The 26,732-nt window shown below is 35.2% G+C and overlaps 1 protein-coding gene and 2 long non-coding RNA genes across 3 annotated transcripts; 1 reads left to right on the top strand and 2 right to left on the bottom strand.

Moving 5' to 3' along the window:
- Positions 1–3,788: 3,788 nt before the first annotated feature.
- Positions 3,789–5,246, bottom strand: LOC138316925 (uncharacterized). The gene is made up of 3 exons (XR_011207683.1): positions 5,162–5,246; positions 4,521–4,615; positions 3,789–4,034 (listed from the first exon to the last, which is right to left on the bottom strand). It is a non-coding gene; the product is annotated as an uncharacterized lncRNA (long non-coding RNA).
- Positions 5,247–7,144: 1,898 nt separating this feature from the next.
- LOC138314906 (uncharacterized) lies at positions 7,145–26,382 on the top strand. Its single transcript, XR_011207434.1, has 4 exons — positions 7,145–7,339; positions 11,824–11,969; positions 22,658–22,686; positions 26,010–26,382. It is a non-coding gene; the product is annotated as an uncharacterized lncRNA (long non-coding RNA).
- On the bottom strand, positions 19,036–21,851 carry LOC138316926 (UDP-GalNAc:beta-1,3-N-acetylgalactosaminyltransferase 1-like). Its single transcript, XM_069258567.1, has one exon. It carries the CDS (start codon positions 21,821–21,823, stop codon positions 20,855–20,857), a length of 969 nt encoding a protein of 322 aa, XP_069114668.1. The 5' UTR covers positions 21,824–21,851; the 3' UTR covers positions 19,036–20,854.
- Positions 26,383–26,732: the final 350 nt, after the last annotated feature.

Here is a 26,732-nt window from a genome sequence, read left to right on the forward strand (position 1 = left end):
ATTTTCTTTAATTTTGGCTTTAAAATCCTACTCCTCCTTCATCCTTGGGTTGATTTCATCCATATTTGTAGTGAAACATCATTGTTGAAGAAAATCATATTGTATATAAATGAGTCTGGACTGACCCCTAGGGGCTGAGGTCTGGGGCCCCAAAAGGGCAAATTTTCTTAATTTTAGTTTTAAAATCCTACTCCTCCTTCATCCTTGGATGGATTTCATCCATATTTGGTGTGAAACATCATTGGGGAAGGACAATCATATTTTATATAAATGAGCCTGGTCCAACCCCTAGGGACTGAGGGGTTGGGCCCCAAAAGGGTAAATTTTCTTAATTTTAGCGTTAAAATCCTATTTCTCCTTTCTCCTTGGATGGATTTCTTCCATATTTGGTGTGACATATCACTTGGGACGAACAACCATATTTATATAAATTAGCCTGGTTCGACCATTAGGGGCTGAGGGGTGGGGCCCCAAAAGGGCAAATTTTCTTTAATTTAGCTTTAAAATCCTACTCCTCTTCCATCCTTGGATGGATTTCATCCATATTTGTAGTGAAACATCATTGGTGAAGGACAATCATATTGTATATAAATGAGTCTGGACTGACCCCTAGGGGCTGAGGGATGGGGCCCCAAAAAGGCAAATTTTCTTATTTTTAGCTTTAAAATTCTACTCCTCCTTCATCCTTGGAAGGACAATCATATTTTCTATAAATGAGTCTGGACTGACCCCTAGGGGCTGAGGGGTGGGGCCCCAAAAGGGCAGATTTTCCTAATTTTAGTTTTAAAATCCTACTCCTCTTCATCCTTGGATGAATTTCATCCATATTTGGTGTGAAACATCATTGGGGAAGAACTATCATATTTTATATAAATGAGTCTGGTTCAACCTCTAGGGGCTGAGGGGTGGGGCCCCAAAAGGGCAAATTTTCTTAATTTTAGCTGGCTCACTTCCTGTTTTCAGGTTTCGGTCTCCGATCTCAATGAAAAATGGTCTATAGGGGTTTTAATTGATGCTGAACAACATGCAAACATTTTCGTAAAGATTTTGGTATTCCAAGATGGCCGCTTGCCCACTTCCTGTTTTCAGGTTTCAGTCTCTGATCTCAATGAAAATTGGTCTATCGGGGTTTTAATTGATTCAGAAGGGGGAACTTTAGGTGAGGACAATTATATTTTATAAAGGACCAAGCTAAGACCCATGGGGATAGTACGGCGGAGGTCCAAAATGGGAGCTTTGCTGAAATTTGGCTTTAAAATCTGACTCGTCCTTATTTTAATCCTTGAATGGGTTACAACCATATATGTATGAAGGGCTACCAAGTTGACAATTACCTACATGTATCGCAGAAACTTGTTTATATAAATCGTTAACCAATACTTTATACTGTGACTTTGTTGTTTTGTGCCATGAGTCAGATGACCGTTAATGCCCATGGGCCTCTTGTTCTAATTAAGTGTATCGAATAATGGAAAACCTAAAATGGTGATTCTCCACCAATCAGTCAACCGAATTTTACGTTTACATTTATAATCTCTAGTCAAATGTAAATGTTGTATTAAATATATGCATTCAGTAGATTACCACAGCAGGAATTGTAGTGTGGAAGTGGTAAGGCAGGCAACGACCTGGTGTATAGCATATTACAGTCATGCTTTAGTTGTTATCGCCTTCAGTTTGACTATGACATTATCCGTGCGTGGATATGACGAATATCGAGGATGATTGTTAATAGGGTTCTGGAGTAAGAGTATGGTAAGTATAATGACTGTACTGTAGACTTCTGGGAAATTGTACTTAATTTAAAAGTGAAAATGGCAAAATTGTACTTAATTTAAAAGTGAAAATGGCAAAACTTACTCCCCATAACCTCTCGAACGGCTGACGTCTGGATATAGGAGTTTATAATATGTGTTGACACATACGGGATTGGTTGTCATGTAAACAATCAATTTGATAGATTTTTTTAAAGAATTTTACAAATTAAATTTTTGGCTCACCTGTCCCGAAAGTGTGGTGTTCGTCAACATTTCCTTTAAATCGCTAATAGTCATGCAAGTACTACTTGCTACTTTTAAATGTATTGTAACCGGCCAGAGACCTCCTTGGCGGAAGGGAAACAGGTCTGGTATAAAGTTTGGTTCTTATTTTACATTATTTACAATAAAAATGGGTATACATCCGCGTCAGTTAGCATGTTTGTTTGTTTCTTTAATTATTTTAACGTCATATTAAGAGCCAGGTTCAAATCAGCATGGTCTCCCATGCATGCGGTGTGAAGCGTGTGCGAAATGCGTGTTTTGGAAGACTGCGGTATGTTCGTGTTGTGTCTTCTTGTTCAGTGGAATTCTTGCACTTTTTATAGTGCTACTGCTATATCATTGAAGCATTCTGCCGACGACACCAAGCAATACACCCCACCAGGTCACATTACAGGAGTAGCAACTACCATTTTTATAGACTTTGGTGTGTTTCGGCCAGTGGACAGAACCCAGGGTCTACCTTACAGGGGCGAATGCTCAAGTGAATGCCAAAAGTTAAACATTAGAAAGAACAAAGTTAGTAAGGAAGAAGAGAAAAGATAAGATCCTAAATTTAGTCACCATTTACGATCATGCAGTAGGGGTAGCAGATTCAATTCTATCGCTCTACCTGCAGGTCAGATTTGATATTTGAACGTTTTTGTCTAAATATGTTGTAGCAGTAGTGTAAGTGTTTAATGCGCAGTAAAAAGGAAATATATTGATCAGTTAATATCCACAGCTGTCATCTACACCGATCATACTTTGATCAATGGTATGTCAAAGTGTTGTCAAAGATGGGTAAATACAGACTGTAAGAACATTCAATGTAAGTTCTATTAAGTATGTTTACGGGTCAACAACATCTCACGAGAAGGATTATGGTGACAAGAAAAGGAACAATATTGTGTTCTATGTAGAACGATATTGCGCGGAGGCATTTAAATTGCCGTGGGGCATCATGTTATTATATAAAAAATCGAGTTTAGCCATACAATTAATCGCAAAATCAATTTTTGATTTCCTTTAGAAGAGTCAGTACAGCTAGAACATCAACGAAACATATGATGTTTAACATCTGCAGAACTTATTCTTCGTCGCTATTATTATTCTAGATCTCATTTGTGATCAATTGGATACAAATTCCGTTCAACCGCACCCATAGAAATAGGAAAGGTACAAAAACCACGAGACAATGAAAATCTATATAACTAAGAATTATTTCTTAATTTAATATTTTACATCTTTCCTGTTTTATCATACATGTTGTATGTTCGTGCTATGTCGTCTTTTATAGTGGAACTCTTGCCTCTTGCTTTTATCACGGTTTTAACACCTACTTCTACCGTGTGTTGTGATTCAGTCACATCATACATTTCAATCTTTGAATATTATTCGATTCTACCACCTAAGTGTGAATTAAGATGATTCGTGAAATTTTAGCCATTTTAACCATTTTCGGCTTCATCCCTCTGTCCGAGACATCATGATTATGAAATTAACATTTTGTTGTAAATGGCCTTAAGTCCTTATATCAACGTATAGTTTTTTTATTTTACCACATCTGCGAGTAGGGATTTTCGAAATGCTAGTCATTTGTGCCCTTTATGGCCCCTCCTACAGTCTCCTTAGTGTGTGTGGGGTGTATAATTAAGAAGTCGAAAATGTAAATTGGTTACAGAGACGCTTCGCACGACAACGAAAAACATCAATCAAAAACCTAAAAAAGCAAATAACAATATTCGAATATGAAGTTATCAAGAAAAATGCATTTGATTATTTTTTAATGAAGATAGGTTTACATCATCATCGCCATTACTGATCAATGTCCGCCGCGGTTATGCTTTCAGACTTAAACGCAATAGTTCGAGCATTCGTCTTCGGTGTAAAATCTGTTTTCATTTCCCCCGGATCCGAAATATATGAACTCCTTGCAGATTCCGTCATCAGCGTGGTAAAACCAACGAACATTATATTGTGTAGATTCTCCGTTATCCATTGGCAGGGAACATTCTGTTTCAAAAGGAAAACTTATAATTAATAACAAAACTTATTATAAATTATATAAAATTGTAACATAATTATATGTATATCATTCTAAATGATTTGACCTTATGCGTATCAGGTAATTGCTTTGTCGTGTGCATGATTATCCCAATAGAGTCAGAGACAGATAGAATGTGTTATCAAATATCGTATGTTACAGATTGTTTTGGTAGAATCCCTTGTCTTGGTAGGACAAACAACATTCGAAACACATATGTCTGCCAAATGTACACAGACATCAAAACCAGATTAAATACTTGAATTGGTCAATACGACGCTTGAAGAGTTTTAACCACTAAAATCTTACTTGACAGACTGATATTTCATTATTTTTTTCTTATTTGGAGAAGAAACCTCAAAGAAAACTATCCACACATTTTCTTAATTAAATATTGTCAGCAATACTGCATCAAAACGTTATCTTTAGATATAGGATTTCTTCAAGATACAAACCTGACGGCAGCTGATGTGTTTTTGTCACAAGAAGCAAGGTCAAGATGATTACTGCAAAAGTGTTAACCCTCATTCTGTGTTGTAGTAATCACCAGCTTTAAAACGAAAAAAAAACACTTGTCTTACATAATGTAAAATAAAAACACATATATAAGAAACAGTTTCGAATAAGGAGTGGAATCAAAAGGAGATCACATAGGTAACGCCTAACAGCACTAGAAATAGAATTTTTATATTACATACAAATATTGTATAATATAACATCTTTTTGAAAATATCAGATAAAAATCGGTTTTTTTTCTCAAATCGTTGTACATTTTTATTTAGTTGGTACTTATGCATTTTCTTCTATATATTATATAATATGATATTAATTAATAAAGCAAACAATATCGAGCAGTAAGAACACATACAATGCGTTTAAGTTTGCAAATCAACTTCACATATAATATAAACATATTAAATATACAATGCAGTGTGTCTTGTCGAATTGCTTTTACCATTTATCAAGCTGTTTTTAATATATTGTAGAAATAAATATGTTCGTAGGTAAATTATTTTATTCGTAAATACATCACGAAAAAAATAGCTTATGTGACTTCAAATGTACGTTTATAATTGGATTTTTTGTATATCCTTACCTTTTCCTAAAAGACCTCCTCGTATCCCAAAGGCACAGAGAAAAGGATGGGGGAAGGCGTAACTTATTTTTATTATATATATATTTGTATCTTGTTTAAAGTGAGTTCTGGATCAATAACAACCAGCTGACACTAACGTCATCAGCTCTTACACACGGTAGAGGATATAATCAGCTGAAATGTGATATAGTTGATAAAAGGCCACTTATATTTTCTTACAAACATTGCATTTTCTAATATTTTTTCTTGTATTATATTTTAAGTAGCATGCTTTTAGCATACAAATCAACGAGGTTATTTACTTTCATTGGTAAAAATTGAAAATCATTCAGGTAAATAACATCTATTTGTTGGTTTGATTAAATCAACGCCCTATTAACAGCTAGGGTCATGTAGACACCATGTTTGCGGTGTGTAGCGTGTATGAAGTGCGCGGTGGGTGTTTTTGGAAACTGCAGTATATTTGTGTTGTGTCTTCTTGTATAGTGAAACTCTTGCCTTTTATAGTGCTATATCACTAAAACATGCCGCCGAAGATACCGAGCAACACACCCCACCCGGTCAAATTATACTGACAACGGACGAGCCAGTCTCCTACTCCCTGCATGCTAAGCGCTAACCAGTAGCAGCTAGAAACTACCATTTAATAGATTTTGGTGTTTCCCGGCTAGAGGACAGAACCCAGAGCTTACCTCACAGGGGCGAGCGCTCAAGTGAAGGCCAAAAGTGAGGTAGTGTCAAGGGAGACGTTAGGAAGACAAGAGTAAAATAGGAATAAAGAAAAGACAAGATCCTATTTTTTCCGATCATGCAATAGGGGCAGCAGGTACAATTAAATTCATTTGTTTGTTTGATTAAGTTAACGTCCTATTAGCGGCCAGGCTAATGTAAGGGCAAACTCCCATGTATGAGATGTGTTGCGTTTATGAAGTGTATGGTGCGTGATTTGGAGACTGCGGTATATTCTTGTTGTGTCTTGTTGTTTAGTGGAACTCATGCCCGTTTCTGACGGTGTCACATAATCAGTATGTCGTTTTATACTTCATACACCACGATGACTAGAAATATTCCGGATGTCGTTACGTGCGTTCGATAGGGCTCTTTCAATATTGGCCCTGTTTATTTCGTATTACCCAAATTTTTCCACATTGTTCCAATTTTGTTATGATATTGATACGAGTTTTCTCATATTTTTACCAATATGAAAGTAGTTACTAAAAACATAGCAGAAGTCTCGCGCAGCTGCAATATTTTGTCAATTACATATAACCTAATGGTATTTATAGTATAAAATATATATTGTATAAAATAACGTTTACTTGATTTAAAGGCCATCAATTTCTAGATAAAACTAACAAATAAGCTGACATGCATTTTAAAAATGTGTACGACGTTGATTAAAATGTGAATTTCACATGATTCATTCATGCAATAATAGCTCTTTTTTTGCTTTTCTACATTTGTATGCGAAAAATTCTTCAAAACATTTCCCATCCTTAATTAAAAAATGTTATAAAAAATTAAGAGCTAAATGATTATTGCCCAACCTTTGGTGTGTAAGAAACAACAAAAGATAAGGTACATTAGCGATTCATTCAGAAGATGTGGTTAACCGCATATTAGATTTAGTTAAAAAAGAATGGGCTGTCACATATCTTTTGTGTATAGAAATTGATTAATGACAGATAAAACAATATCACTGTTTGTTTATAACATGTGTTATTGACATTATGTCACTGTGACGTAATAGACAATAAATAACAAATGACCATATGTGCTTTCGATAAACAAAGGAGCATGAAAGGTCTGTTTGTCACAGGGATAATATTTCATACTTAAAATCTGTAGTATTGGTATACAAACTTATGTTATGTTTAAAGGAACAATCCAAGAGTAAATAAAAATTTGCACATATATCGGAAACAAACCAGATCTAAATTGATTTTACAGTGATAAGCCAGAACAGCCCACGGTGGTGTTAAATAGGCATTGTTTGTATGATTTTGTAACATCCTATTAACAGCAAGGGTAATGGAATAACAGCATTCCTTGTATGTGGTGTGTAGCATGCGTGTTTTGGGAGACTGTGGTATGTTCGCGTTGTTCTTCCATGTTTAAAGCAGGTGTTTAATTATTTAGGCTATTTATGAGCTTTTGCAAGCAAAGCCTTCGCTGAAGGTAAGTATGGTTGGCAGGGTACGTATACTCGTTCTAGTTAGAATTTTGCCTGCTACCTTATTGCACGATCGTAAACGGCCAGTAAATTTGGAATCTTAATTTCGTTTAACTTACACAATATCACTGTATATCCAATCAGTTTGTACACTTTACTATATTAGCATATCTGTAAATTACATACGGATTGATATACGAAGAGTGTTTTGATTGCGTTATTAAAGGTGGTTTGAACGTGGATACAGCCTTAGCCAATGTACGATTTAGCACGTTAACTTTGAATATTTTGAATATACAGCATGTTTCTAAAAACATTTGCCCTGCAGGTATGGCGCTAGAACTGTATCTGCTGTCCTTATTGCATGGTCGTAAAAGACGACTAAATTTATGTTTTTCTTCATCCTAACTAACTTTGTTTTTCTTAAAGACTCCTCTATTTAACGCATGTCCCTGTGAGGTAGGTTCTACTTCTACTTTCTCCTTGCCGAGACACACCAATGTCTATAATAGTTTCTGCTTCTAGGGAGTAGGGCGACAGGTTGGCCCGTGGTCATTATAATGTGACCGGGTGAAGTGTGGTGCTTTGTGTCGTCGGCAGCATACTTCAGTAATATACTACTATAAAAAGGGCAAGGCACAACACGAATATATCGCCGTATCCAAAACACACACCACGTACATGGGAGGCCGTCCTTACATGACCCTGGCTGTTAATAGGACGTTAATTTAATCAAAGAAACAAATCTTTTACTGATCCATTAACACAAGATCATCTACGTACATCGAGCTCAAGTTTTTTTTTTAATCTGAAATTTTAAGGAAACACGCTTCTTCCATGCTTGACAGGATTATCCCTGAGTAGAGAAAGATTACAAGACTCTTTCATATTTGAATAAAAAGGATAGCGACATTCTACCCTCAGGATCACAAAATGTTATAAAACCCTCGGCAACCCTTGGGTTTTTCAACATTTTGTGACCCTCTGGTAGAATATCCTTATCCTTCATATCCATGTATGAAAGCGTATTTTTCTTTCGTACCTCGACGTTAAATTGCAGTTTTATTACTATGATTTTCCGCCTTTTTGAAATCGACTCGAAAGAAAACGGGACTGCAAGTTAATTCTCCATACATGAAAATTGCGTGACTCAAGTCGCGTTGTTTGTATCTTTAAAGTAAATCCAGCCTAGATTCTAAACAAATAGTTAAGACTGTATCCAAAAATAGAATTTTTAAAACACTTATACGTCAAGAGGCTTTATTGCATGGTAGTCTCAGGCGACATGAGTGTATTGTCGTAGACTAATATTATAGTATTATTATAAAGTTTTATCAAGGTAGGGAAATGATAGTTCGCACCCTCTCGGCAGTTACATCATCGATACATGTGGAGATTACTGTCGAGGATATCATTAATTGTTCTGATTTTTTCTCTTTACATTTTGGGAGAAAAATAATCAAATATTGGTTGTCAAGTGGATAAGATATCTCAACCCTCGTGAAAATATTTGGCCGCCAGCCCTCGGCAAACCTCGGGCTCTCAAGCAAATCTTAAAGTCGGGTTGAAATATCACTGTCCACCTGACAGACCATTGTAAGGTTCTTTTATAGTCTTCACCTTTTTATTTGAAATTTAGACCAAATCTTGTAACGATCAACGGAGTCATTTTTTTTGTAGCCAACGAAGCAACAATATAACCGTTTACTCAAACTCAAAGATTTTGTGATAATTTCATGGAGGGCAAAAATGGAAACCTATGCACTATTGTAACGTACTTCATTTTATGTATCGATATTACCTATCTAGTTTGAAATAATTTAATAATTAAAAAGTTAAAAACCGAAACGTTACAATTGGTGTCAGAAATGGGATCCATTAATTTTTTTGTATGAAAAACCACAAGCACAAACACTTTCAATAAATTCAACAAAATATTCATATATCAAACGTATATTTTATTTGAAACTAAAATCCAAGCGATCTTTAGTCAAGATGGATAATTCTGGTGTCACATATGGATATCAAGTTGAACACTCCAGCTCATACAGCACAACTTCTGAGGCAAGTAACCCACAAAGTATTCCATCTTCCAGATCTGAAATAACAGAGAAAAACATTTTAAATGAAATTAGTGAACAATTTGCTAAATTGGGACAAGAGAACAAGAAAACTCTTCTCAATCTCAAAATTGAATTGAAGAATGATTTACGCAGATATTTACATGAATTGAAAAGGAATTTTATATATCTAGCATTTCCTGGAATAAAAGGTGTCTGAAATTGGCAATGAACCTAGAGTAGTTAGCAATTTCTCAAATGAAGAATGTATGTTTCCTTCTCATTCAAATGAAGACCAGAATTCCTCACCATCATTCAAGGGAGAAAACTAAACCCATTGAAATAAAAGCTCCAACCTATGATGGAGGTGATTATTTCGAAGATTATCTTTCCCAATTTGAAACAACATTACAGATAAATAATATGGCCAATCAGTCTAAAGCTCTTTACCTGGCTAGTAGTCTAAAAAGTTCAGCAGGAACTATCCTCACAGAACTAAACACTTCACAAAAACATGACTTCAAAACTTTGGTCTAAGCATTAAATGAAAGGTTTGGTTATGAGTAAAGAGCAGAAATGTTCAAAGCAAAATTACAAACAGGAACAAGAAGTAAAAATGAGTCACTAGCTGAACTAGCACAAGACATAAAAAAGGTTGACAAGACGAGCCTATCCAACAGCTTCTGATTCAAGTTTGTTAAATGTGTTAGCACTTGATCATTTTATAGATTCTTTCCCTGAGTTTGAAACCAGAATAAAGTTAAAAGAACTTAGACTTAAAGACATAAATGAGGCTGAAATGCATGCTATCCGTCTTGAAGCCAATAAAAAAGCAGACAGACAGCGTTGTAGGTTAGTTCGTGTGTTAGACACAGAATCTAATTATGGAACGGTCAATGACACAGTAACACAAAAACCTAACACAGAAACCTCCGGCATTGACACTCAAATCTTAAACAAATCTATAGGAACGTTGAACCAGTCCACACAGCAACTTGTTAACACTATCAGGTCAGGGATAGTAACCAAAACCAATCACAGTAGAAAAAGAGAAATTCCTGGAATGGTAATAGTCACCAAATGAAACAAAATGATAATAACAACAGCAGACATCAGTCTAGGAGTAACTGGAATCATAAACAGAACTCACACAGGGGTAACTGGAATCATAACCAGAACACACACAGGGGAAATAGCCGGGGCCACAATCAGAACCAATCCGAGCGAATTAACTGGAGTCATAACCAGAATCAATCCAGGGGAGGCAACTGGGCCAATAACCAGAGTTTTCCAAGCAATCGTTGGGGTCAACAAAATCAGACTTCACAGAACCATAGTAATCAGATCTTAGAGGAGAACAAACACGAACAAATAAACCACTTAGGTCTCTCAAATTCGGGAAACTTCTAAATACTGGGTTTGAGGGTCAAAGTCAGCAGGAAATCTGGGAAGGACCCATGATATAACAGTCAGTAGTATCAATGACAAGGAACAAGGATTTTTTGTATGTAACAAGATTTGTCATCAGTATACTCCTTTACTGATTGATACTGGAGCCAGTATCAGTATTCTTAGTCAAGCATTCATCCATAAAGTAAGATCTTCACACAAACAATCCAATTACCATGCAGTATTACTGTAACAATAAGTATTGTTATTATGTGTTAATGTTAAATATATATCTGTATAAAAGATGCAGAGAGTGGTGCAAGTTAGGTGAATATGGTCTTCCTTATGAGTAAATGTGTTGGGGTTTTTCCCGGAATATTAGAATGAAACGGAATGAATGGCAGTCTCCCTTCTGACTATTTTATGTAAGAGTTCTCTCCCTTGATATATTTATAAACTGTTGTGGAAATTAATTCAAATTAACTTCATTGTGTATATTCTTTTTGATTGGATGCGACGAATGATTGAAATGTATGCAAGCGCAAATTCTTAATACATCTGTTATTAGGTAAGAGAGAAGAATGAGGTTAATTTGAACTAAAATATAACAAATATGGAAATTGAATGAGAGCCCTAACTATGCGAATGGGAAATGTATTGTTATTTATATGTCTATTACTGATTAAAATAATATATATATAAAAAAAAAAGATCTTCGCTAGATCTCCAGATTGAACCAGTTAAATTGAACTTGGTAACAGCAACTGCGGAGAAGAAAAAATGTAACGTTTCGGTTTTTAACTTGATAACCTGTTACAAAACTACAGGGCTAGTTAAGTTCTGGATTATTAAAGTTCAATAACCAAGTGGGAGCACCATGGTCAGTTCTTACTTTAAAGTTCTGTCCATATAAATAGTGATGGAACAGTTTGATAGAACTTACTATGGCCAAAAGCTCTCTTCTTGTCACACAGTATTTCCGTTCAGTTCTACTGAAGGTTTTACTATAATAACTGATGACCTTTTCTTATTTGTGACAGGACTGCTCCTATTCCAAAGTTGACGGCATCAGTGTCCAGAATGAACTGTCCTTCAGGAGATGGAAAAGCTTAGAATAGAGGACTAGCGAGAGCCCTCTTTAGGAGATCGAATGCTGTCTGACAGTCATCTAACCAGGAGAACTTCTGTAAGTTTGTAAAGGGATTTTGTAATGATTTCAAAATTGTTAACAAATTTCCTGTAGTAGGAACATAAGCCTAGAATTTGTTAAACTTTTTTCCCATTTGTTGAAACTGGCCAAGATTTAACTGCTTCTATTTTCTCAGGATCTGTAGTTATTTCTTGTTCACTAACAACATGACCTAAGAAGAATGCTTTTAATTGAAATAATTGGCACTTTTTAGCATTCATTTTCAAACTTGCCCCTTTTAGTCTGTCAACAATATGCCTTAAGTTTTGTAAATGTGTTTCAAAATTATTTGAAAACACAATATCATCTAAATATACCATGCATATCTTGAAAGAAAGGTTTTTCAAAATTTTCTCCATTTATCTTTCGAATGTACTTGGAGCGTTACACAATCCAAATGGAAGTGTAACCAATTTCCATAAACCTCCCCTGCTACAGAGAAAGCTGTTTTTGATCTATTTTTTTTATCTAATTTAACCTGCCAATAACCACTTTTGAGATCAATGGTTGAAAACCACTCTGACCCGGTTAATGCATCGAGAGTGCTATCTATTCTTGGTAATGGATGACTATCTTTGATTGTAACAACATTCAGTCTTCTGAAATCTATACAAAATCAAAGAGAATTGTTTCGTATTCTAACAAGCACCATGAGCTATCAGATTCTTCTATTACACCTTTGATAACCATGTCCTATATTTCCTTATCTACCTCTTGTCTACAGGAGAGTGGTACACGCCTGAGGGTTGTTTTATAGGTTGAGCATTCCCAGTGTTTATCTGGTGTTGCACTAAATCTGTCAAGCCTCAATCATTTGAGGATTTAGAGAAGGTATCTGGGTAATCCCGTTCCTTTTCATTTAGATTTACTTGTTGAATTGTTCTGCGCACGCTCTATATCCCGCACAATATTTTGGAATTTTCTGAACAGCTAAATTACTGTAGCCATGAATGTGTTTATTCAACAAAAATGTTCATTTACAACCGAAATCCTATTGCAATCAAAGTTTTTAACATTCAATCACAGCGGGGGATAATAATTTTATTTTGAACTAAAATTAGTAGCTCAAACTTTTCAATGGTTGATCGACATATGAGGTTGATTTCTGATGGACAGAACATCATAGGCCTAAGCTTACTGTTGTAACGAATGAGACTAGGGACGAAATGACCCCGTGTTAACACTGACCTTAAGTCTCTTGTAACTTTTAAACATAACTAATTCGAGTGAAATAATTTCCCGATATCTAACAACTCCACTAATTGTGTAACATCTATATATCCCAGGGGCTATAACTGTTACCTGATCCGTTTAAACAACGATATTTCACCCCATGATCCTGTTATTTGACATCTTTGTCTGTCTATTGTAAAGCAAACATGAATGTTGGGAGACTACTGATGTTCTGGTAACCATTTCTCGTCATCTATAATATCCATATAGGGGTTGGATTTCGATTTTATGTTAACCATGCTTGTATGGAGCAATTCGTCTAAGAATATATTCTGTTAGTGCCCCATAGAATATATTCTCAAACGATTTTTTATTTATATTTTATGCAATAAAATCGTCATTTGAAAGTGACGTAATTATTCAATAAAAGTCGGTCAAAAGTGGGAGGAGCTTACTCAATTGAACAGCGAATGATGACTCTTCACGTAAGGTAGAATTATTCATCCGCGACGACAAAAAAGTTCTATATTTTAGTGTAAAATAAACATGACAAACCAAGTAAATTTCAGAGATAATTTTATTTAATCAGATCATAACTTTAAATAGGTATTCAATTTTGCTAAAAGTTAATATATTGCGTAATAACATAAAGTATTTGTACTCGGCCACATGTGTGAACTCGGTGACCGTTATTGTGCAGCGAGGCGAAGCTGACGCACGCTTACACACTGGAGTTTTCCTAAGTTGTCAAACACCGCTTTTCAAGTAGCTTAATTTGTTTGAGATTGTCGTCTGACTTGACGATACTACATCCTTCGGAGCCATGTGATTATTTAATATACGCTTAGATCCATCGCCATCGATAGATGGAACAACTTCACTTGTGTTCGATTGATACAATGTATTTGTGGTGACGCGTAACTGTCAACACGTGGATTGGCCTACTAGCGGTGCATGTTTTATAATACACATGATTAAATTCTCAAAGAACAAAGACAATAGAATATGTTTATAACTGACCTAGCTCTGTCAGAGGGTCTCACGTTCGTCAACCCCAAAGACTCGATCGTAGGACATAGACACAGAGGTAATGTTTACGTGTGACATCCATCATTTTTCGGATATTTTTTCCCGTTTTTTTACACAATTGTTATTTTTTTAAATGATTGTATCATATATAAATAGAAAACATATATGTATTGTTTACATTTTTCCAACATTCTATGAAAAACAACAATATACACGTAATGTTGTGTCAAAATGTAAACAAAGCCATGTGTTGCTTTTTTTACGTAGCCCCTTAACGTTGCATAGAACATTAAAACGACGTCAAAATTGAGTAAATAACATGCTGCGAACGTACAAAAACTCTTAACAAAGGAATTTAAACAAACTCACCCTTGCTGTTTCTCACACCACTTGCTGCCTATTATTCTGACCTCTAGAAGAAGAATGGTTTCAGAATGTCCCCCTCACGGCTTCCGTAGATAACTTTCCTTTCAAAATCATAATACGCAACTATACAAAGTACTATTGCAGAATCTTGAAAAGCGACTTAATTTACGGTCTTATCTTTTCTCTTCATAAACTCCTTCATTATCGCTAAGGTCTTGTCACTACCTCTTGAGCGTTTGCTATGAGGAAGGGTGTGGGTTCTGTCTCCTAGCCAGGATACACCACAGTCTATAAAAAATGTAGTTTCCGCTCCTGCGTAGCGCTCAGCATAAAGGAAGTGGGACGACTTACCGGGTTGGGTGTGCTTTTCGGGTTATTTCGGCGTCACGCTTCAGTGGAATAGCAGTATAAAAGGGGACAACAGCTCCTCTATTACAAGAAGACATAACACGAATATACCACAGTCTCACAGAATACATGGGAGGTCTTAAATTACCCTAGTCGTTAATGGAATTTTAATAATAAAACAAACAATGTCAGCAATTGATCCTTAAGAAAGCTAGGTGGGATATCATGAATCTAATGCTACAAATCGTTCTTTGTATTGAGACACATAGAAATCGAAATGTTTGTTGAAATTATGCGAGAAACGATTCTATTTTAGACAAATGAACACTTACTTACGTACCCTTTCGTTTTGAATTAACTGATTTGGAATATTCCATAAACTATTCAACACGAACCTACAAATGGATGTAATTATGATAAAAAACATACTAATAATAGTTCTTCTATCGCATTAAGACTACAATGCAGGGTTTACGCACACAACTGATGGTAAATTTGGCAGCGTGAAATGTCAAAGAACATATATGAATTCTACATTAATGTTGCATCATAAGTGTTGAGATAAATCAGTTTAAGATGATGTTACTTAAATTTGAAAATGTGAAGAGGATCATTGGTAAAAATCACCAGGCTAAGGGTTTGGTGCTAGTGTTGAAAATAGAGGTTACACAACAAGTGGTTGTTGAATTTGGAATTAATTTCACACGAGTGAGTTATCTTTTAAGCTACAAAAGACACGAGCTTTAGCGTGTGTCTTTTGTCACTTTTAAATAATAACTTACGAGTGTGAAATAAATTCCATATCCAACAACCACAAGCCGTGTGACCTGTTTCTACAACAATTATAGCCGCATTTAGCCGATAGAAATCCGAAGAAGCTAAGGTAACGTGTGTTTGCCGAGGGATGCAATTAAGATGTAGCGATATTTTCATCAGCAAAAAGGCACTAATCAATATTCAAAGATTATATTTTGATAAAGAAGCCATTCATATAAAATTATTCTAATTAGAAACAACATTAGGATGAAATACTATTCATTTGACGAATTAGTAAAGGCAGAACCGTGCTGTTTACTTCTTGCCACATACTATTCTGTATTTGCATATTACAGAGTTATCTGCCCTTGCAGGTAGGTATCGATTGTGACGTCATGTGTTTGCGAGCGTAACGTCATACTTTTTGGAGAAAACAACGTGATTTACGCTCACAGAATAATGACGTAACAATCAATACCTACCCGCAAGGGAGCTAATTCTGTAATATGCAAAGACGGAATATGCTTTCCAACAGCAGTCTTGACGTCAATGCAAGCCGCGATCACAACATAGCATGACGTCACTCGATTATTGATGACGTCGAAAAATGATGACATGACACAGAGAAATAAATAATTCGGTCAAAGTTCACCGTATCAGCAAATCAGAATGCGTACAGACGTGTGGTATAAACAAAGTTTTAACAGCTGTCTCGTTTATTCCATACCCTGAGAGTTGAATACGACCGCCTAGTGTGGTACAAGATTATCATCCTTTACAACTGACATTGATTTCAACTTTAATTTAGTGTTGATTAAATGTTGTGATGGGTATGAACAATCAATTAAGGTAAAGAATATGTCTGATTTTAAGAATTGCACATATGTTGTTATCGACATTGAGAATGCTTTCAAGGGTAAAACACAGGACTTCAAAAATTTCAAGAAACCCCTTGGCAAAGCAGTAATCGCATGATGAGATCATAGGCCAAAATCGGCTTTAACAGGCGAGGTTTGCTGTTACAATACCTGGAAGTTTTGCATCAATCCGTATCGTATAGCTAATATAAGCACATTTTATAACTGTTGTTCATTAAACGATCATTTGTTCTCAATCATTTGCTGAGGTTATTTCTTCTTGGCCGAAACAAGATTGACCTTGTTAAAATTATGTGTAACTGAATATTACGCCTACCACATTGATCTGTATTTTGTTCTGGATTTTAGATGAAATGAATGTGTCAATTTTTCATCCTAAAAAGGATCAATGTAACATTTGCTGTGGACACGACACCAAGAATATAAATGAAATTGTTTACGCGGAACACATTCAGCGGAAGATTGAAGCAAGGAAAGAGAAAGAAAGGGATAAAGAAGCTGCGATAAGTGGCGATGGTAAAGTGGTAGTTGTTGATTTGCAGGCTGTTCTTTTGGCACCCAATCTGCTGTTATTTCTGGCATGAGGGGGAAGGAGAACACACTGCTAACAATTTCGCATCGTGCATTTATGATTACATCAATCGTAAGATTGGAAACTCAACAAAACTCATCATTTATAGTGATGGCTGTACGTATCAAAACAGAAACGTTACATTATCTAACACTCTCCTCAGAATAGCTGTTCAGAAAGGTGTACCCTTTTACCAAAAAATACTTGAAAAGGGCCATACACAAATGGAATGCGACTGCGTCCACAGCTCCATAGAAAGGGGAATGCAAAATCGGCCGATTTATGTACATGCTAGACTCCAGCAGCAATTCGACGTGAAATACGTCGATCACACATTCTTCAAGGACTTTTCTGGATTAAAGCATTATAACTCCATTCGTCCTGGCACAAAAGTTGGGGACAGATGTGTGACAGATCTGAGTATCTTGAAATATTGTCCAGATGGCAAAATACAATTCAAAAACAGCTATAGTGAAAGAGAGTTTCAGGACTTCCCAAGGAGAGCAAAAGTGTCGGATAATCTTATTGGCAATCGCGATGCTACTGGTCTATACACAGATTCCATCAAAATTAAGCCAGCCAAATTCAAACATTTGATGGAGTTGAAGGCAGTGATTCCAAGAGACTTTCATGGATTCTACAATGGTCTGAATCATGATTAAAGACAAGTTAGACAACACAGTGTTTTGGAATAGATGGGACAGTTTAAAGTTTCTTTGCAAGTGTTGATATTGCCATTGATCAGTTTATTTCTTTCAGTTATTGTTTGTGTTATTACTTTTTTTAGTTATGGTTTTTGTTTTATCTGTTAAATAAACAGAATTTGATGTTAGCTATGTTTTTTTTATTCGTGAAAAATCTGGTATCTGCATCATATTGCAAAAAGGTCAGTGTCAAAACCTTGTAAGTGCTGTTCTAATTAATCACATAATAACAGTAATTAGGAACAATATTGATATGTAAACGCCTTATAATTGTTGGTATTTTCACGAGAAATTGACATTTTTACGTTATCATAACCAACCTGAGTAAGTTTTTTGCTCCCCTGAAAAGTCTGTATTTTTCATTTACAAGGTTTTGACTCCCGGACGACGATAAGAAATGCAAACTTTGATAATTTTAGACTTCTAGTAAACCCCTGTTTTCAGTATAATGTATCCGGGTGTATTGCCTGGTCTTTGACTGCATGCTTCAGTGATATAGCACTATAAAAAGGGCAACAGTTCCACTATACAAGAAGACACTGCCTGAATATACCGCAGTCTCCCAAAACAAACACCTCGCACTACATACACGCTACACATAAACGGGAGGCCGTCCTTACATGACCCTGGCTGCTTAAAGGACGTTAAAGGGACAATTCACTTAGGCTAATTCTTTTACATAACCAAGAAGCAAAATATGGCATATAACATAAAATATTGACAAATTCCACGTCATTCTTTAGTATGTTAATTGATACCGTTGTAATTACAAATCGTTGATCAATACGATTAAGCAGGTACAATATGTACGCTGTACCAACATCCGAGCCAAAGTCATGCACGTTAAACAAATGAACTACATAACCACTGTGGAGGTGATATAATGATTTTGTAGGCAAGACAATTCACCTAATAAGGTAAACAAACTTCTGTCAGTGCGATTTGAGCAGTTCTAGACAAAAGTAGCATTACTCTACGAGCAAGGGACTGGGTTCGGCATACAAGATATTCGACCACAATGTGTAATGGCGGACAGAGATTCACACGCATTTCACCACCATGGGATTTTCTGACATATCACAGTAAAACCGACTGATCTTATTTCCATTAAAGCTGGGGTTTTCCGATATATTTACAAATTTTAATGTTCTCGTAGAATGAATTGTCCCTTAAATTAATCAACCAAGTAAATAAAAAAGTGAAATAATACACCGGAACAATCATAAGTATGCTAATACTATTTTTTTGTAATTGTTTTATTTTTTCCAACAGTAGCAACATATACAGACAAAAACAGTTAAATTGATTATCATTATCATTCTCACCACGCTTTTCATTCATGCTTTAAAGTTTATCCTCATCAATCATAATAGATAAATCCTCACCAGCACACTCAAAAGTAAAAACTCATCAGTCATAGCCATTTTATCATTACTTTCACCAATCAAATTATTTCATCGTCATCATCATGGCCACCATCATTCATGCTTTAATTGCTCATCATCATTCTCATCATCTTTATTATCATCTCATCATCATTATCATTCATCACCATCATCCTTATTCGCTATCATCATAATAAAGCTGTTGGTATAACCAAAGGCATCACACAGCATTCATACCACTTACACCACACACGCACATTCTCACACATACATGTAATCATACATACATATATTCTGAATTTTTTCACATACAAGAATATTCAGAAGTCCTCACTTACATACTCATCTTTACACACATACATACACATTAGAAGAAACAAGAATAGGAAAAAGAGAAATAACGTAGTAAACAATAGATTGAGAGAGAAAGGGAGGGAACATAGATAAAAGAGAAAGACTGGGCTAGAGATAAAAAAAATGCTAATACTATTATAATATAGATGACAGTTCTAAACAAGTAACCAAGGTGACATATCCCTTTAAGTTATTTTTAAACATTAATGGTTTCTTTTAGTATTTTATTCAATAAAGTATAGTAATGACCGACGAAAATGTTTATTTTATGTGCTGTCATGAAAGCGTGATTATAAACTTTAAAATGAATTTACTCTGAAGGTTGATAAATGTATTAAGATCATTAGAATACTGTAGAACGGTCTGTCAATAGCAGATATGATCATATAGAACACGATTGAGCCGAAACATGATGTAGTCGTACCACGTCATTACAGGGTTTAACTGATAATGTCTTTTTAAGGACAGGCTGAAGGTGTTTTATTAAAGTTGTTATGGAACACTGAGCATATTTTGATTTGTTTTCTGTCGGTATTGAAAACTCTTTGCCCTGTTGATTCTCAAATATGTCATAAACAGAAACAGTTTCTGTTAAAATGTTGTAACTTTACATATCTGTGAGATTACTTTGGCGTCGTTATACTTTTTTGTTGCAGTTAATATTATTATCATGATATCCATCAGCCATATTACTAGACTATTCAAATATAGAATTTTGTAAATATTGGCTACTTTTTCTTACAGTTTTTCAACCAGTTATCATAGAGCACATCTATGCACAAACTTTTCATTTTTCGAAAAGATAATGAATATATTATTTGTTTGATTTTAATAGGCCAAAATGATCATCAATTACAAACTTATTACAAAAAAAAATATGGAAACTACCGATACGATAATTGAATACAGGCTTTAATGTCTAACAATTAATAGCAGCTGATTCCCTGTATTGACTCGTGTAAAATACATTTTACTTGAACATCAGAACATATTATTGGAATAGAGTAATTTGGTTATGAATATAACTAATTAGAGTAATTGTAAAAATGGGTGTACATTTATGGTCGAAACATTGAATGCAAATGTAATCTTGATTTAATGTTGTACTGAAAAGCTCAAAACCAATAAAACTATGATTTGTAAACTACGTATTATGCAACATTCTTCCATCATTTGAAAGAAGATTTGTTGTGCCCACGATATTCACATTAATTTCATAAGGTAGAACCATAGCTGAGAGACCGAAGGACGATCTGATTTAGAGTGTTCTTCGTTGTCTGTGCCAAATATTGAGAAATCATATAGGGTCCAGATCTCCTCACCAAGTCCAAAAGAACAACTTATTAAGAAAGCTAGGGAGCGACAGACATTCATTTACATTAAAGCCTTTTCTATTTTGATCATTCCATAACTTAATGATAAGTTCAGGGGTAAGATTGTGTGTGATTCTAGCACACTCTATAAATATGTCATGCAAACCCATGTTCATAGCGTAAACAAAATTGTCAATGTGTTTCACGGAAAATCCTTGCTTGTAGGCAAGCATGCCAACATACACATCCTCAAGCAAATATTGTTTAGAATATCGCATTTCTTGGTAGATTTTCCTTGCGGTATCTATTGTCATCAGGTATCCTGGGCCCCCACAATATGGCGGATACATTCTAAATGGATAATCTTCATAAGATACACGAAACTTTGATATCAGTCGGAAAGGTCGTGTTCCAGATAAATAACAAAATCCTAGAATATTTTTGAATTTTAAATGTTCATCATACCTTCCAATTTCCTTGAAAAACCTTAGATCGAAATAAACATCGTCATCCACTTTAAAGAAGTAACTTGATTCAAAACAATGATGTGTTACCCAATTAAATGCTTCAATTACTTTTGCTGTTATTCCATAGTAGTGTTCTTTAACGTCAACTTGTATTATATCCACGTTTTCGTCATGAAGCTTTTTAGTGTCCACATTTTTTTCGACACCAACGATGAAGTATAGACTGAAGTTGTATTTTCTCTGCATCTCTTCCTGTCCCCAGGTCTGACGTATAGCATTCCTTCGTTCCACATTGGAGGCCTGACTTAGTACCACAATAACACTTTGTTTTGTTAAAGACTCCATGCACTTAACATGTGGATAAATGAAAACCTGTTTTGGAATTCTCTCTTTGGGTTGCTGTGTAAATCGAGACAATTCTTGTCGAGTTAACGGTTTGAAGAATACGGGCCATCCGTAGAGCAAAAATATTATTATACACAATATTAAGACAGCGTTTCTTAGCATTCGTCTTCTTCTGGCGCCGCCCTGTGTCATTAATCTGTGGTGCACAAACAAAACAATTTGAATTTCGCTGCTGTCATTAGTTACGACATTTACTTTTCAATTAATTACAATCAATTATGTAACCGTTAGCTGTTTTACTCTTATTAAAAAATTAGGCACTTTCTAAAACGAAAAGGTCAGGTATAATAAAGCCAACTCTGTCACGTAGAAAAGCTTTTTAAGAAAACTTACAACAGTCATTTTAATACATATATTGGTAATGAGTTATTTTGTTCCAGAGTATGAAAATTGAATATTGATGTACACATTTATGAATGGTGTGTATATTTGGAATCAAAGGGGACTTTGAACTTTCAAATTTACACTGTATTGTCATCATTTTAATAGTCAAAGTCACTTAAGAATAGGAAGGATCATTCGGTTGTCATATACCTTAATAAATGCCGTAAGTAGTCTGTAGTCTAAATAATTTGAAAATCACAGCAAAAACCATAAAACTATTTTTTCAATAATTTGTGAGTTCCATATTAATGATTAAGGCGTTTATTTTATTTTTATTTTTAATTGCATTGCTAAACTGGTTCATTTAACTATTGTACATCATATTTTCGCACACGAACTTAGAGAGTGTCAGTAAACAAGACTTCTATTCACGAATATAGGTATTCCTACACCAGGTCTAGACTGCATTTATCCACTTATTATTCACATCATAATTATCATTAGAGCAATGGCAGTGTCTGTGGCAAAATGTAAATATAATTCAGTATCTCGATGTTTTATGCATGTTCTGCATCTCTAAGCATTTTGAACCAACTTTGTTTTTTTCCGCAGATTTCATCAATGAAATGTTATTTCCGGAGGTAAGTGGCATACTTACATCATTGTCCTCCAGTATTTTGGTGTTATACTTCCCTTTCGGCATTGATTCGGTATGGGGTCAAATCTTTCTCCCGTGCGAGTTTTCTCTTGAGTCCCCATATGTCTCCCAACCGTGCAGGTTTTAATCTCTGCATTTCTGACCAACAAGCATAATTGATATTATTTAACTTCCTTATTTAAAGTTATTGTACTTGTTATTTATTATTTTAATCCTTCAACACTTGTTGTACCTTAATTAAGATTCGAATCCTTCAGAATTTTTTTAGCGGGGATTAATTAAATAAGAAAACGATATTTGCTATATCATTAAGGTTACTTTCATCACTTTCGACGTTTCCAAAGGTCATCCTCTGAATGTATTGATATCAATTATAATTTTCAGAGTTAAATTCAAAACTGTATAAGGTTAATGGTGAAAATAACTATGGTACTTTCCATAAGAATGAAAATATCAAAAGTGATTTTAAGTAACCCCCGTAAGATCGAAGATGATATCCTACAAGTAGTTGTTTAATGCCGATACACACCATAGTCTGTAAACGTGGTAGTTTCTGCCCCTGCTTAGCGCTCAGCATAAAAGGTGTGGGACGACTGGTTAGCCCGTTGTCAGTATAATGTGACCGGGTGGGTATGTTGCTTGATGTCTTCGGTGGCATGTTTCAGTGATATAGCACTATAAACACCCACACTAACATACCGCAACCTCCCAAAACACACACCACGCACTTCATACACATGTAAACTACACACTGCATACACGGAAGGCCGTCCTTACATGACCATGGCTGTTAAGAAGACGTTATGTAATCAATCAAACAAACAAACATTTCTTTCGCTGGCTCTCGATAGTTTTATCATATTAAATACATGTATTAGGTATTTTTGATGCTGCAGCAGAATATACGTATTTTATACCTAACTTGATTGTTACCTAAATAAGATCAATATTTAATTTTTTACTGTTAGTAGTCATCTTGATGATCTTAATTGTGCTGTTTTAAAACCAATTTTATATAACATTGAACCGATAACACAATAGTTTTTAGTGAATGATCCCATTTCAGCATGTTTCTGTAGGTCACTTTAAAGGAAATGAACACGATACAATGTCCTTTTTAGGCAATTTCAAATTTTAGAGGGGCAAAAAGTAGTACTGTCGATATGCAACGTTTAGAGAGAAATATGTACAGTTTCAATTGATTTTTTATTATCAAACTGAACACGACTCCTTTCATAAGTGCTGTTTTAGCCTGATTATTTTTTTTATATAAACTGGAATATAACTTGAGAAGCTTAATCATTAAGATATATCAGAGCGTAAAAATGAATGCAATAAATATAATACCTTTGAAAACGAAATAACCTTGTCCACGTTAAGGAACGAACTGTTTCCAAGACGTTATCCATGTTCATAAGGCAAACACAAAATAAAATGTCTACACAATGTCATGTAGGTCACCGTATTCCAGAGCATGTGATCGAGTACGTGTTGTAAGATTGAAATTAGCATTTCAAAGATCTTATAGCTGGTTGGTGTATATTTTCTCGGTTGAATAAATCTGATATATTGATAATTTATGTCCAATTGCTTTTATATGTTACAAAACAAATTACTTTTTTATCATGTTCATCAATATCGTTTACGCCTGAGTCCCTTTTAAAAAGACTCGAGCTTTTGTAACCATGGTAATGATTTTTTTCTCGTCTACATTAATGTTTGTATACGGTATGTGTTATAAATTATAGTGACGATTCCCACAAAACTTTTTTACTTTCTGACTTTCAACGAATTCCGTGCACATTTTGTACACGTGTGCATGGCACATGCCGTAGCTTTTACATCATACACCATAGACGATAAATTCGAACAGTTTTATATCAATTAAAATACTTATTTATTTTGTGAGTAATATCTTACGTAATCGATCCAAAGCTCAGAGCGATAACCAGGATGATGGCTCAATCTGTATGTTTAAAATGCTTTGCGTATCTGTAATTTGATCTCCTATAGAAAACCCATATACCGTTACATGACTGCACGTACGTATACCTATGTCTAGGTGTACAGGTACAAAAATGTAAACGCCAGTGGCTATGATCTGGCAGCCATCGCTATGACAACAGAGTACAGTGTCAAGTCATAGTGTTTATTGTACACATGACTGAAGCTGGCCTTGAATTTTATCATCACATAGCGACAGAAATTCTTTCGGATTATTGCGGGAATTTATTAAAGAAAACAACATTCCGCTCAAAATGGAATTCTGAATTCAGAATCCCATTTTCCGGACTCGTAAGTATAAATAACGTTACGGTAATCCGTTCCCCGACATTTCCGTCCGGATTGTGATCATGAGATTTCCGGATTTTCGATGGTCCACTGTAGTGCCTAAATAATGTTGTTTTAATCAATACTTTGAAAAAGCAACATATTGAACTAACAATTCTACAGTAATTGCAATGCTATTTAAAAGGAAACGCGCCATAAATGGTAGTCCAAAATTGACAGCCAATTGGAATCAAGTGATGTAGGAGTTGACTAATGAGAAGTATCGTAAGTGTTTACACACTGGAGTGTGTAATCATAAACGATAAGTGTACCATAGATTTTTTTCCATTGTGGAATATGCATTCTCATTGGTTTGACGTTTGCGGTTACTTTCCATATTCTGAAAGAATTCAAAGTCGATTGTTTTGGACGCCACACACGAAGAACAGTTCTCACGAAAAAAAATTAAAAGCGACACAGTCATTGGCCGACTAAAACTAATCTCTAAGATATTAATCCGCCACAACTGCATTATTTAAACACAATTAAAGGCATGATTCTAGATCAGACATGTAGTAGTACCAAGAAAGGATTTTTAGTATTGTCAGAAAGGACAAACAATATTATGGCTCTGCACGTATATAAGGGTGTTAGAATTGTATCTCCTCTCCTATTGCAATGTTGCGTGATCGTGAAAAGCGACTAAATTCACGGTCTGATCTTTTCTCTCCTTAAAATAATAGCACTTATGGCAATAAACCATATAGTGCGGTTATCGGAGGGCACCTGTTGATTTGGTAACGTGATACGTAAAAAAGTTATATCAGAACTGCTGACGAGTTATTCCCCCTTTTTAAATGAATACAACTTGGTACAACGACAGCTTTGAAGTTTATGTTAAAAAATAATTGGTTTGAACACTCAATTTCTTCACCCTCCCTGAAATCCCTCCCATTGTTGGTTTTTGTTTCTGCTGTGTTTGTTTGTTTTGTTTGTTTTTTTTTTTTTTTTTTTTTTTTTTTGTGTGTGTTTCAGCCATGGTAATAGAAGGCAGGATCGTCACGGCTCCTGGACATTGCCCATGGTTCTACTGTTTTTATCAAAAAACTATTCCACAACTCATTGGACTTTGTGTTATAGACAGAATTTTCCGTACGGTTTCTGGTGTTGCAGATTTCGCAGTACATATTAATGATTTATATTGATTGAATTTATTGTTTAATTGATTGAGGATGGTTTCCCAGAATCAATCAATTTATTTGATTGATGGCTTGCCATTATGGTCTATTGATGGACCGGCGGCTATCTTAATTGGTGGATTACTGTTTCCCAGAATCTATCAATTAATTTGTGTTGCAATTTTGATTGCCATTATGGTCTATTGACAGACTGTGCAGTCATATGTATATATTCATTAAAGCTGTGACCATAAATCCAAAATTGAAATTCTTTGTTGTCTGTGCATCTAATGATAAACACGTTATCGTTAAAGTCTCCCTTGACACCGCCACTTTAGCGTTTGTCCTTGTAAGGAAGGGTATGGGTTCTGTCTCTTGGCCGGGACACACCATAGTCTATGAAAGTCGTAGCTTCTACTAATGCGTACCACTCAGCATAAAGGGAGTGGGACGACTGATACCGGGTGGCGTGTGCTTGTATGGTGTTTTTGGGCGTCACGCTTCAGTGAAATGGCAGTAAAAAAGTAAACAGTTCCTCTATCACAAGAAGACACAACACGAATATACCAAAGTCTCACAG

This window comes from Argopecten irradians, chromosome 2, assembly GCF_041381155.1.
Source record: "Argopecten irradians isolate NY chromosome 2, Ai_NY, whole genome shotgun sequence".
Lineage (NCBI taxonomy): Eukaryota > Metazoa > Mollusca > Bivalvia > Pectinida > Pectinidae > Argopecten > Argopecten irradians.